This window comes from Bison bison, unplaced genomic scaffold, assembly GCF_000754665.1.
Source record: "Bison bison bison isolate TAMUID 2011002044 unplaced genomic scaffold, Bison_UMD1.0 scf7180017845530, whole genome shotgun sequence".
Lineage (NCBI taxonomy): Eukaryota > Metazoa > Chordata > Mammalia > Artiodactyla > Bovidae > Bison > Bison bison.
This window is the reverse complement of record NW_011476103.1, coordinates 37,176-49,936: the sequence shown is the minus strand read 5'-3', so window position 1 is coordinate 49,936 and position 12,761 is coordinate 37,176. Positions and strand designations below refer to the sequence as shown.

General features: G+C 41.7%; 1 protein-coding gene across 1 annotated transcript in view; it reads left to right on the top strand.

Moving 5' to 3' along the window:
- Positions 1-11,043, top strand: part of LOC104985362 (zinc finger protein 596-like) — a 17,459-nt gene extending 6,416 nt beyond the window's left edge. Inside the window, exons 3-9 of the mRNA XM_010835501.1 lie at positions 2,375-2,651; positions 2,912-2,982; positions 5,341-5,427; positions 7,486-7,612; positions 8,326-8,421; positions 8,888-8,967; positions 9,422-11,043. Of these exons, the coding sequence (XP_010833803.1) occupies positions 5,416-5,427; positions 7,486-7,612; positions 8,326-8,421; positions 8,888-8,967; positions 9,422-10,069 (963 nt within the window). The 5' untranslated portion in view covers positions 2,375-2,651; positions 2,912-2,982; positions 5,341-5,415 and the 3' untranslated portion in view covers positions 10,070-11,043. The remainder of the gene's footprint in view (positions 1-2,374; positions 2,652-2,911; positions 2,983-5,340; positions 5,428-7,485; positions 7,613-8,325; positions 8,422-8,887; positions 8,968-9,421) is intronic.
- The last annotated feature ends 1,718 nt before the right edge of the window (positions 11,044-12,761 follow it).

Here is a 12,761-nt window from a genome sequence, read left to right as displayed (position 1 = left end):
CCAACATGTCTGGCTCTAGGTCAGTGATCACACCCTTGTGATTATCTGGGTCCTGAAGATCTTTTTTGTATAGTTCTTCTGTGTATTCTTGCCACCTCTTCTTAATATCTTCTGCTTCTATTAGGTCCATACCATTTCTGTCCTTTATCGAGCCCATCTTTGCATGAAATATCCCCTTGGTATCTCTAATTTTCTTGAAGAGATCTCTAGTCTTTCCCATTCTATTGTTTTCCTCTATTTCTTTGCATTGATCACTGAGGAAGGCTTTTTTATCTCTCCTTGCTATTCTTTGGAACTCTGCATTCAGATGCTTATATCTTTCCTTTTCTCCTTTGCTTTTCACTTCCTGTCTTTTCACAGCTATTTGTAAGGCCTCCTCAGACAGCCATTTTGCTTTTTTGCATTTCTTTTCCATGGGGATGGTCTTGATCCCTGTCTCCTGTACAATGTCACGAACCTCATTCCATAGTTCCTCAGGCACTGTATCTATCAGATCTAGTCCTTTAACTCTATTTCTTACTTATACTGTAGAGTCATAAGGGATTTGATTTAGGTCATACCTAAATGGTCTAGTGGTTTTCTCCAGTTTCTTCAATTTCAGTCTGAATTTGGCAAGAAGGAGTTCATGATCCAAGCCACAGTCAGCTCCCAGTCTTGTTTTTTCTGACTGTATAGAGCTTCTCCATCTTTGGCTGCAAAGAATATAATCAATCTGATTTCCGTGTTGACCATCTGGTGACGTCCATGTGTAGAGTCTTCTCTTGTGTTGTTGGAAGAGGGTGTTTGCTATGACCAGTGCGTTCTCTTGGCACAACTCTATTAGCCTTTGCCCTGCTTCATTCTGTACTCCAAGGCCAAATTTCGCTGTTACTCCAGGTGTTTCTTGACTTTCTACTTTTGCATTTCAGTCCCCTATAATGAAAAGGACATATTTTTTGGGTGTTAGTTCTAGAAGGTCTTGTAGGTCTTCATAGAACTGTTCAGCTTCAGCTTCTTCAGCGTTACTGGTTTGGGGCATAGGTTTGGAATACCGTGATATTGAATGGTTTGCCTTGGAAACAAACAGAGATCATTCTGTCGTTTTTGAGAGTGCATCCAAGTACTGCATTTCGGACTCTTTTCTTGACTATGATGGCTACTCCATTTCTTCTAAGGGATTCCTGCCTACAGGAGTAGATATAATGGTCCATCTGAGTTAATTCACCGATTTCAGTCCATCTTGGTTCACTGATTCCTAGAATGTCGATGTTCACTCTTGTCATCTCCTGTTGGACCACTTCCAATTTGCCTTAAATCACGGACCTGACATTCCAGGTTCCAATGCAGTATTGCTCTTTACAGCATTACGAATCTTGCTTCTATCACCAGTCACATCCACAACTGGGTGTTGTTTTTGCTTTGGCTCCATCCCTTCATTCTTTCTGGAGTTATTTCTCCACTGATCTCCACTAGCATGTTGGGCATCTACCAACCTGGGGAGTTCCTCTTTCGGTGTCCTATCTTTTTGCCTTTTCAGACTGTTCATGGGGTTCTCAAGGCAAGAATACTGAAATGGTTTGCCATTCCCTTCTCCAGTGGACCACATTCTGTCAGACCTCTCCACCATGACCTGTCCGTCTTGGGCGGCCCTACACGGCATGGCTTAGTTTCATTGAGTTAGATAAGGCTGTGGTCCGTGTGATCAGATTGGCTAGTTTTCCGTGACTGTAGTTTCAGTCTGCCCCCTGATCCCCTCTCTCAGTGCTTACTGTCTTACCTGGGTTTGTCTTACCTTGGACTTGGAGTCTGTCTTCAGAGCTGCCCCAGCAAAGCACAGCCGCTGCTCCTTACCTCGGATGCGGGGTCTTATGCTTTAGTCTTTTTAATTATTATTCCTTTGGTTATTTTTTCTAAGTCTTTTTCATTGAGTTGGGTTCTCCTTAAGCCACATGCATACATGGTGATAGTTTGGAGGAAGATATCAGCTCCAGCAGGGCTACCTTTATTTATAGTTCTCACCTACTGGTGACCTTTGATGCCTTCTGTTTGGAAGTGTGGGCAAAGCGCAGTGACAGCTAGATATGTTCCTTCCCATTCACAGGGCTGTTCTGTTTTGTGTGTAGAGGGCTTCCCTGGATATCTTATGTCCTTAGAAGAAAAACTCTAAAGGTAAAAAAATTATTTTACATTTCAATTTAAATCTGCCTTGAGGTCAAAACCTAACCTAACCCCATTGACAATGCCCGAGTAGTCTTACTAGATCTTCCTTCTCTTTATGACTCAGTAGGTAAACTATGTTGACGGAGTAGCTTCCAGATATTGTGAACTGTCCTCAATATTGACAGCCGTTCCCCAGTTATCAGATCCTTGTATTAATCTGGGGCTTTTCTTACAGATCTGATTGACAGTACTGTCCTTGTTGGGTGACTCACAGAGGAAAATAAGAGGAAACAGTGCCCAGAATTCTATTTCTCACCCCACCCCCAGACATTTAAATCACCCTCCAGATCCTTAGTCCCCTCAATTCGCCCCAGAAGATTCCAGTTACTCTTCAGAGTGTGTGCCTACAACAGGCAGAGAGCAAGCCTGAGAACCACCCTGGCACTGCTTGTCTCTGGGATGCTGACAACATTCTCCCTCCTGTGTATCACAGAGAAGATTCAGGTTTCCAGGTATGGACCAGTGTCGGGGGGAGGGGTGTCCTCATTCTTCTGAAGAGCTCAGGGTAGAGGCAGGTGTCTAAGGGGTGTAGAGCATAGGACCCAGTCCACACGCAGTGAGGAGGAACACGGGATAGAGCTTAGGGCCACCTGGAGCAGGGCATCTAGCCACTTCCTGGCCTTGTGTGTAGGATGGTAGGAGCTCAGAGGTGAAACCATAGACTTGCCTCAGTTTCAGAGAATGAAGGAATGTCCGTTTTCTCCCTCTGCAGAGTCTGTCAGCTTTGGAAGATGCTAGCTGAACAGTCTGCTCCATGGAGACATGTGCCTGACATCTTACCGAGTATGTATGGAGTCTACTTGGGAAAGCCATCGAAGGTCTCTGCTCTAAACCCGGCATGGCAGTTCTGACACAGAACCCACGCTGGGCTCCTTGGAGTGGGGAGGGGATATATATGATGGCTTAGTGCAGCTTTGATGTTGTCCAAAGGCCCAGAATCTCAGTCATTCCTCTCCCTGATTCTGGTTGAAGGCAGTTGGTTTTAGTCCTTTGGTCATCAGAGTATTTGGTTGTTGGAGGGAGAGGCCCCAGTTGTCAGGCTTCTCTTCCAAAGATTCATGGGATTCAGGTTCTGGTCACTGAGTATGGAACTCTTTGTGATTTCAAGCATAAAGCCTTCTGAAATCATCCCAGCTCACCTACACACCCTGCGCCAATTTTATCCATCCCCTAGGGAGGGGATGAATGTTTATCCCTGAATGTTTATCCCTCTGGGGTTCTGATTTTTCAGAGGCATTTAAACCATGGAAGGACGTAACTCACATTAAACTGTGGTCAGGGAATAGACTTTGGAGCCAGATACACGTGAGCCTGAAAGATAGTTAACCAGTTATATGCTGTGTAGTTTTGGGTGGTGAATGACTGTATCCCTAATAGTTGGCTTCTTTAGCTTTTCCATGGGCTGGGGTAAATACTAGAATTTTACCAGGAAGGACAGACTCCATTATTTTGGGAAGGAGTTTATAATCAGAAAATAATTGTTTACAGGACTGCAGCCACTTGTGGGCAAGGCACTGAGGGCAAGTTACCTTACGGTGGACATTTCTCTGTATTTATAATACATAATGGTCAGAGGTGAACTTGCTTAATCGTATCATTCTTAGGTAGACTTAGACCATTGGGAGGACAGAACATACATAAATACCTAGTGACTAGTGAGATGAATGGCCTCAGGGAGTGGTAGAGTTCTGTGCAGATCAGGGCAGAGGGAAAGGGAAAGGTTTAGCTCTGGTTGGATTTAGTGAAAGTCTATGCTAGTTGAGGTTTAAACTATCCATGTCGTCTGTTAAATTGATAAACTAAAATCGCCAGGTTACTGGGAGGACTAAGTGAGTATGTAAATACCCAAGCACATATTTGATGAGTCGTATTTGATGTGAATGTATCTTTTTTTTTTCTTTTGTGGACCTCAGGTACAAATGGGTGAGTTAATCTTACTTTCATTTATGATCCATTATCATCATTTTTCCATAAAATGTATTTAGTTATTATTGGTATTTTAGAGGAGAACTCCTTGGTGGATCAGTGGTGAAGAATCCGCCTGCCAATGCAGGAGACATGGGTTCAGTACCTAGGATGGTGGAGAAGGAAGTGGCAACCCACTCTAGCATTCTTGCCTGGGAAATCCCACGGACAGTGAAGCCTGGAGGGTTGCAGTTCTTGGCGTCGCAAGAGTTGGACATGACTTAGCAACTAAACAACAAAGGGGAGAATTTACACTTTATAAATGCTTTCTCTGTGTGTCTCACACACATTTGTGTGCATATGTATATGTATGCCTATACACATAAGTGTGTTTGTATATAATGAAATGCAGGCGTATGGCAGCCAATGAAGATTAATGCAGGGATTTCAAGAATTTCGGCTACCCCTTTACTAAGATAATCACGTGGCCTTAACTAGATTTCCTCCTAAACTCCAACCACCCTTGACCTACAGGGTTGAAACAGTCCATGATGGTAACACTATGACTCTTGGACTCCTGCTACTTTCTGGCACAGGGGATGTTAAGGACAAGACTGGCAGGATAGGTGCCATGATTCCTCCAAATGGAATAAATTCTTAAATTAATTCCATCATAATGCAGATTTTTAGTTAACTGACTTCTGAGTTCATGGGGGACAGATCTAGAAGAGTTGAAGGGAGAGCTGGAAGGGAGTGAGTTTTCAGAGAGCCACCATGAATGCTGAAGAACCATTGTGGGTGCATAAATCAAGAATAATGAAATCTGAGAATGTCCATAGTGTTACCTACAAATGAAAACCAAAATCTACATGTGGCATGAGTCAGGGGTCACTGTGGTTTGGAGTCAGGGAGAGAATAACTCTGGATATCACAGAGTTATTGAAGTTACTTATTGATATGAAGCTCAATACTTTGAGCTTTGATGTTCTTGTCCATAAATGTCCATAAGTTATCTGTGTTTCTTCCGTTGTTGTTAATGACTATAGTTACAGTCTTCTTAGTTTTGACCCTGGGAGAGGAGTAGCATCCTCTGTGTGTTTCTCATAGAATGTGCACGGCATGTTTGTTGGTGTGACTGGGAGTCAACAACCAGGTGAAGATTTGGGATTTCATGAGATGTTGGACTGGAACTTGTGCATAAGACTGGAGTCTTTTGACTTTTCTCTCCATCCTCAGCTTTGCCTGCTTAATGCTTGGACTGTCTGTGAGTGAAAACCCAGAGAAAGACTGCTGGCAACTGAGTTATTGACAATGCAGCCATTGGTGAGTAGGGAATGCCTTTTTCTGCTGAAACTGCATACCCTGCTCCTGAGAGGAAATGGGCAGGTTTCTCTTATTGGATGGATGTTCTAAGTGCAATCAAAAAGTATTCATGGGTCTGAGCACCAGTGAAATGTAGTAACTAGTATCCTTCCTAACATCACACTCATTTATTTCAGCCTCCGTGCAGCTTGTGTATTTATAGAAGAGGTGAGAGAAGTATTCTTTCTCTAATCTGTCCCTGGTCTCATCAGGGAATAATTCACTTGTTAATCATGTTATTGGCTATAATAGCCTAAGGTTGTGGTGACCAGAGATGAGGGAGGAGCAGAAGATTACCATCCAGTGGAGAGGCTGAGGTCTCATCACCTGAATTCAGTGAGTCCGGTCTTCACCGGTCCTCGGTGGGGGCTCTGAAAGGAGGACGAGAGAAGTTGAGGACAGAGAAGGCATGAGGAATCATTCATTTATTTTTTTCTAATTTTAAAGTTTTGATAGAATATATCTGCTCTTTTGGGAACTTCTTAAAAAGAAAATTAACCCTTTTTTTATACTTGGTAACTGAAATTAATATATAGGGGGGTATTATTTCCTTTATTGTGGCTGCATGTTCAGGAGGAGGATAGCAGAGTAAAAATTTAAGACCCTGTGGATAGTTTTGAAGAGCTAGATAGCCCACACCCAATCAAGAGGCTTCTGTTATCCTTTAGCAGAGAGGCAAGCCGAAGACAGGAGAGAGTGATGAGTGGTGTTTGAGGTCCCAGAGAAAACTGAGAATAGGCATGGTCAGGCTAGGACTGTCCTTCAAGAGAGCTCTCTCAGAGTCCCTGGCCTATGCTGCTGAGCCATCTGACCTCATACCTTATTGTGAACATCCAACTCTTACTGAGTTCAGTGAGACCACATTTACTGATACCAAGTTCTATATGAAACTTGTTCATTTCTGAAGAATGATGGAGATGGTTTCAAGGTTCTTGGACACTTTACTGAGTAATAGACTGAGGTTTGTATTTAATGCATGTTTACTTAGATAGGAAGAACTTCATTCATTAGTTCATCGGATCATTCAACACTCATAGCACATTCAGTTCAGTTCAGTCGCTCAGTTGTGTCTGACTCTTTGCGACCCCATGAATTGCAGCATGCCAGGCCTCCCTGTCCATCACCAACTCCTGGAGTTCACCCAAACTCACGTCCATCAAGTCAGTGATGCCATCCAGCCATCTCATCCTCTGTCGTCCCCTTCTCCTCCTGCCCCCAATCCCTCCCAGCATCAGAGTCTTTTCCAATGAGTCAACTCTTCGCATGATGTGGCCAAAGTACTGGAGTTTCAGCTTTAGCATCATTCCTTCCAAAGAAATCCCAGGGCTGATCTCCTTCAGGATGGACTGGTTGGATCTCCCTGCAGTCCAAGGGACTCTCAAGAGTCTTCTCCAACATCACAGTTCAAAAGCATCAATTCTTCGGTGCTCAGCCTTCTTCATAGTCCAACTCTCACATCCATACATGACCACTGGAGAAACCATAGCCTTGACTAGATGGACCTTTGTTGGCAAAGTAATGTCTCTGCTTCTGAATGTGCTATCTAGGTTGGTTAGTAAACCATTTAATAGATGAGGAGTCTGAAGTTCTTTTAGGGGAATGCTATAACCATAGTTATGGTTTAAAGGTGGCAAATCATGGTTAATGTTTGCCTTGTGATATGTCTGTAAGTTATTTGAAATTAAGAAGAGAGTTATGAATTTTCAAGTGAAAGTTTTAATTACATGTCTGAACTCATAATTACCAGTTTAGGGGAGATTTTTCAGGTTTTATCATATCACACTTCATGTGATATTTCTTTATGACAAAGAAATTAATAAAGTCTGTATTAATTCAGACTGTGTATATCTCTGTGACATATCTGAAAAGCAAATACCAGCTCAGCAAGAACCCAAACTTGGTTTGATCCTTCTGTACACCCAGCATCTCCACCCCCTTACTCAGCGCTGCCATATCAACCCTCCTGCCCTGGACATTAATAGAGATTGTTCTGTCAGAACCATAATATCCATGTTGTAGGAATCAGTGACATTTGAAGATGTAGCTGTAGACTTCACCCAGGAAGAGTGGGCCCTGCTGGACACATCCCAGAGAAAGCTATTCAGAGATGTGATGCTGGAAAATATCAGTCACCTGGTCTTCGTGGGTGAGTCTGTCAACATTTATGTATGTATGCAGGTGAGTAGGTAAGTAGGTAGGTAGGTTGGTTGGTAGGTAGGTAGGTAGATATTTATTGATTCGGTCAATAAGTATCTAGAACAGCTTCTACATACTCACCCAGTCTCTGTCCTGATTCTTTTGTAGGCCTTATAACTACATTCAAGTTGTTTCTTTATGTAATACTTACATCTAGTTTGTTACCCCACTAAATGTAATCTTGACCACAGTTTAATCTCTTTCTTCCTATTCAGTCTCTAATATTCAGAACAGACCTGGGAACTTAATATTTTTGATGTATCAATAAATTGAGTAAATATTTTCTAATTATTCTGCTTTAGTCACTGTGCTGAGGATTGACAGCAGACTAGAGAAAATAGTAAAACCTTGATTATACTCGTGGAACTTACTGGCATCTGTTTGAAAATAATATTCAACCCACTATGGGGACATTTAATTTTTCCATTTTTGGAAAGACTAAGGGATTCTGTGTGTCCTGTCTTCGAACATGGACATCAGCATCTAGAGGTCTTCACTATTTTGGACACACAATCTGTATTTCAGTGTTTTCTGTGTTCAAGGTGTTGCCTGAGCCAAACTTCAGTGGTCAGCCTCCTTATTTCTCAGTAGCCTGTCCTGGACTTGATGATAATGTGCTTGTACTAACACAAAACTCAAAATCCACCTTTTTTCTATGAACAGGGTATCAGCATTGCAAATTGGATGTGATTTTCCAGTTGGAGCAAGGTGAAGAGCTGTGGATTGAAGGAAGAGGATTTTTCCAAAGCCACAGTCCAGGTATGCATCAGGGGCCTGTGCCTAGTCAGTGAGTGAGTACATACTTAGCAAACATCAACTGAAGATTTTGTTAACTGAGTGATATTTTCTAAGATGTAGGTGCAAAATTCTTTAGATGTTGTTATTCCTTACATATTTCAGGCTCACTCATGTGTCCTCCTGCCATTATCTTTTTTTTGGCTTTAGGGAAAAGGACATTCATGTACTTATTAAACTTTCACATATAACTCTTGTTCTCATCCTCCCCTCTGAAGGTTTTCCTTCTTTACCTACTCAGCATCTTATCTCCATTTTTTCATATTTCATTCCTGAAAATCTTTACTAATTGTCAATGCCCTATAAATGTGTTTCTGTTTCTTGGAGTGTTCCCCATCGACATGCCAGTTTTTGAAACATAGAGGTCAGAGTTTTTCAACATTTTCATTTCACTAATGCCATTCTAATTTTTTTTTCCCAATTATTTTAGGCAGGGAAAGTGCCTTTAAAGAAGAATTGTTAGCCACACAGCATATCAGCAAGAAGGACACATCTACAATCATCCCAATGGTCAGTTTCCTGTGTGTTAACCCTGGTCATCAACATTAAAAACCTGGCAGTGGGTATTAATAATTTGGATTAAGGTATATCTGAGCAAAAAGTTTTAAATGGTTTGCATTTAGTGGAGAAATTAACCTGACCTCAAAACCATAAACTCAGATCTTTAAAAAAAAAAAAAAGAGGGGGTGGGCAAATGCACAAATTGTTCATATGTCTAGTTTTTGAAACATATTGCAGTCTTCAAAATTAACCTATAAGCTCAAACTGAAGTTGGGATACTATTTAGAGAAAGTCTTTACAACACATAAAAAGCAAATCACTGTATGTATGCAGGTAATATTGGAAAGATTGTAAATGGAAGCTCTCACTGAATGATTTGTTTTGGATTTGTATGTAGAGCAAGGAGTGTATGAATGTATGTAGACAAACCACTAACAGCCTTTCATCTCCTTTCTAAAAGCAGACATTTCACACTCCAGAGGATCCCTGTGAATGTAATGATTTGGGAGAAGATTTCAGTCCTAGCTCCACACTGAGTCAACATTTGTTAACTCACACAGAAAAGACACCCAATATCAGCAAACAGTATCAAAAATCCCAGAGTGACCAGTCATACCTTAATCCACATAAGCAGATCCACAGCAGAGGTAAATCATGCGAGTGCCATCTGTGTGGTAAAGCCTTCAGCAATTGCTCTAGCCTTAGAAGACATGAGATGACCCATACTGGAGAGAAACCTTATGAATGCCATATCTGTGGGAATGCCTTTATTCAAAGCTCTGACCTTAGAAAACACAATCTGACTCACACTGGAGAGAAGCCGTATGAATGTCATCTCTGTGGAAAAGCCTTTAGTCAGTCCTCCAACCTCAGACAGCATGAAAGGACGCACACTGGAGAGCAACCGTATGAATGTCAGCTCTGTGGGAAAACCTTCAGTAAATGTTCTGCTCTTAGACGTCATGAGAGAACTCACACTGGAGAGAAGCCGTATGAATGTCATCTCTGTGGAAAAGCCTTCAGTCAGTGTTCTGCCCTTAGGCGACATGAGGGAACCCACAATGGAGAGAAAATTATGAATGTTTTCAGTAAGTATTCTGACCTTAGATGACATGGTATTGTAAATGTAATAAACATGGACAAGACTTCAACCATAGTTTTAATATTTGAACACATCAGAGAGTCACATCAAAGAAAGCTGTAATCACTGTAAAACACTGATCAGTGGGGAAGACCCTTCAGTCATCCTTACTCCATTTGACATATGCACATTTATATGAAAGAATCCACATGTGTGACATTTATATAGCAAAACCTTCAGTCTGTTGTGTGGCCATAGATGTCATGAGAGAACTTGCACTGTAAATATAAGGAATGTGGACGTCTTTAACAACAGCTCTAAACTTTCAACATACTGGAGGATTTGCATAGGGGAGAATCCAAGTCTGCAATCAGTGTGAAAATGCTTTCATTTATAATCCATGGTAAACAACATGAACAGACTCCATCTGGGTCCTCTGGGTCTAATCACTGAACAAACATTAAGCCAAGCACAGTTGATGTGCACAAGAAGACTCAGTGAAGGAATAATCACTATGACAGGAAGTAAGAGGGTGAAGGCTCTTGAGAAATACCAAATAATTCATCCTAAAGAGTGATTCACTGAAAAATATGACAAATCCTTTATTCATAAGAACCACACCTGAGGTACATGTGTGGATTCAGACTGTACAAAACACTGTCATGAAAGAAGGAAAGTCTTCAGTGACCTCATTTCATAATCAACATTAAGGCTCTCATGTTGAAGAAACAAGTGATCCTAAAGTCAAGTGGAGAAAACTTCATCTAGATTTCAGAAAACTAAGGTGGGGTGAAAAATCCTTTAAAAGAGCTTTTAATGTACAATTTAGCAAGTAATTCAGGATTTTGAGTGAACTATTTATGAAGAAAAATCTGACATATAAATACAAGATAGTAAAGTGATCTGGGAACACTGAATGCCAAATTTTGTAAGAAACTAAACTTTTTTCAATAGATTATTATTTGTAAATATTTAAACAATAAAGTCTGTTGCTGAAAAATCTAGTATGTTGATGAAGTTCCAGTTTTCTTCATGCAGCTGTAAACACAGATCTGGCTCTGCATTTGGTGACATGTGGGTAAGATTCAGCCTAACTCTGAGTCTTCCCTGTTTCTCTAACAGCTCCTTCCACACAGCTCAGCTCCACTCATTCCAGCTTCCCACCACCATCAGCTGTCTCCATCCACACCCTGGTGATAATATTCACCCCGCTGGCTGGTTTCTCAGGCACGTGACCCTGGCCGACCTTGTGCACAGTGTCATAGACACTGAGTGTAAACTGCTGGGCAGTCCCCAGCCTGTCTCTGCCCTGGGGCAGCTACATGGGGCCAGAGAGACAGCCAGCTCTGCCGTTGCAGGCCAAGAACACTCCTTAGTAGGATTTTTCTGTGAAGCCTCTGAAAAATCAGAATTCATTGTATGACCCCATTCCACATTTTATTCAGGTGAGTCCTTAGTTATGCACCTACTCACTTCCTGGAGAAGGAAATGGCACCCCACTCCAGTGTTCTTGCCTGGAGAATCCCAGGGACGGGGGAGCCTGGTGGGCTGCCGTCTATGGGGTCGCACAGAGTCGGACACGACTGAAGCGACTTAGCAGCAGCAGCAGCACCCTCCAAAGAGTCACTGCTGTGCCACCCCTGCCCTCCCCCCCACATAGCAGCCCTGGAAAGAATACCCAAGCAATATATTATAATATCCCCTAACCTCTCAGACACCACAGAAGCCCTTCTTATCATTAACTTAATGTTCTTTTCCCCAAGCAAAAATGAAAGTTTTTTCAAAGGAGGTCTCCCCTGCTTTGCTCCCAAGGCTTGGAAATGTATTGCCTTTCAACAGACTTCCACACTGAACCTATATCTATAGGGGAAGTGCTCTCAATACTAAGCAGATGGGTGTTCTTCCCAAACTAACACAATTACTACTTCCCAAACTAACACAATTACAACTACTAACAGATCATAGCCTGAGGCCAATTAAATAAGCACATCCCAGGGTGAAACTGACATAATTTTTTGAAAAGTGATTGTACTGTTCAACTAGGGTGGAAACAGGTCATGTGTGAGGATGATGAGCAAAATTCAACATCTTGGTGTTCTGGCGGGAGAGGGATCGGCTGTGATCAGGGAAGTCCCTATTAATATTTTATATAATAAACACAGGTGAAAGCCCATAGTACTTTTAACTCCAGAATATCTATTTGACTCCATTTTATGATCTCTATGTTGGGATTTCCCTTGTGGTCCAGGGATTAGGACTGTGCTCTGATTGCAGAGGGCCCAGGTTCAATCCCTGGTTGGAGAACTAAAGTCCCATATCCCAAGGGCACAGCCAAAAAAAAAAAAAACCTCTTAATTGAAACTTGTGATTTGATGAAGCATCATTTGCCTGGTTTACTTCTTTGAGCAACACTGAGACAGTTATTGAAAGCCTTTTTCTAGTAGCTCCAATGTCTGTCCTTCCTCAGGGACAGTATCCATTAGTTTTCTTTTTCTCCTAAGGATGGTATGTATTTTCTTATGTCTTTGCATGAAATACTGGATATTTTGAATATTATAATGTGTCTAGAAATGAGACTCTCCTGCCTTCCTGAGATTTGTTGACATGTGGTTTGTGCTTATTTGTTTAATGATTTTCTGAACTTTGTGTAAAAGGTTTTGTTATGTATGATATGCTGTTGAGGTCTGTATTAGTTTGGTGGCCACCTTGTGATTTGAGAGAG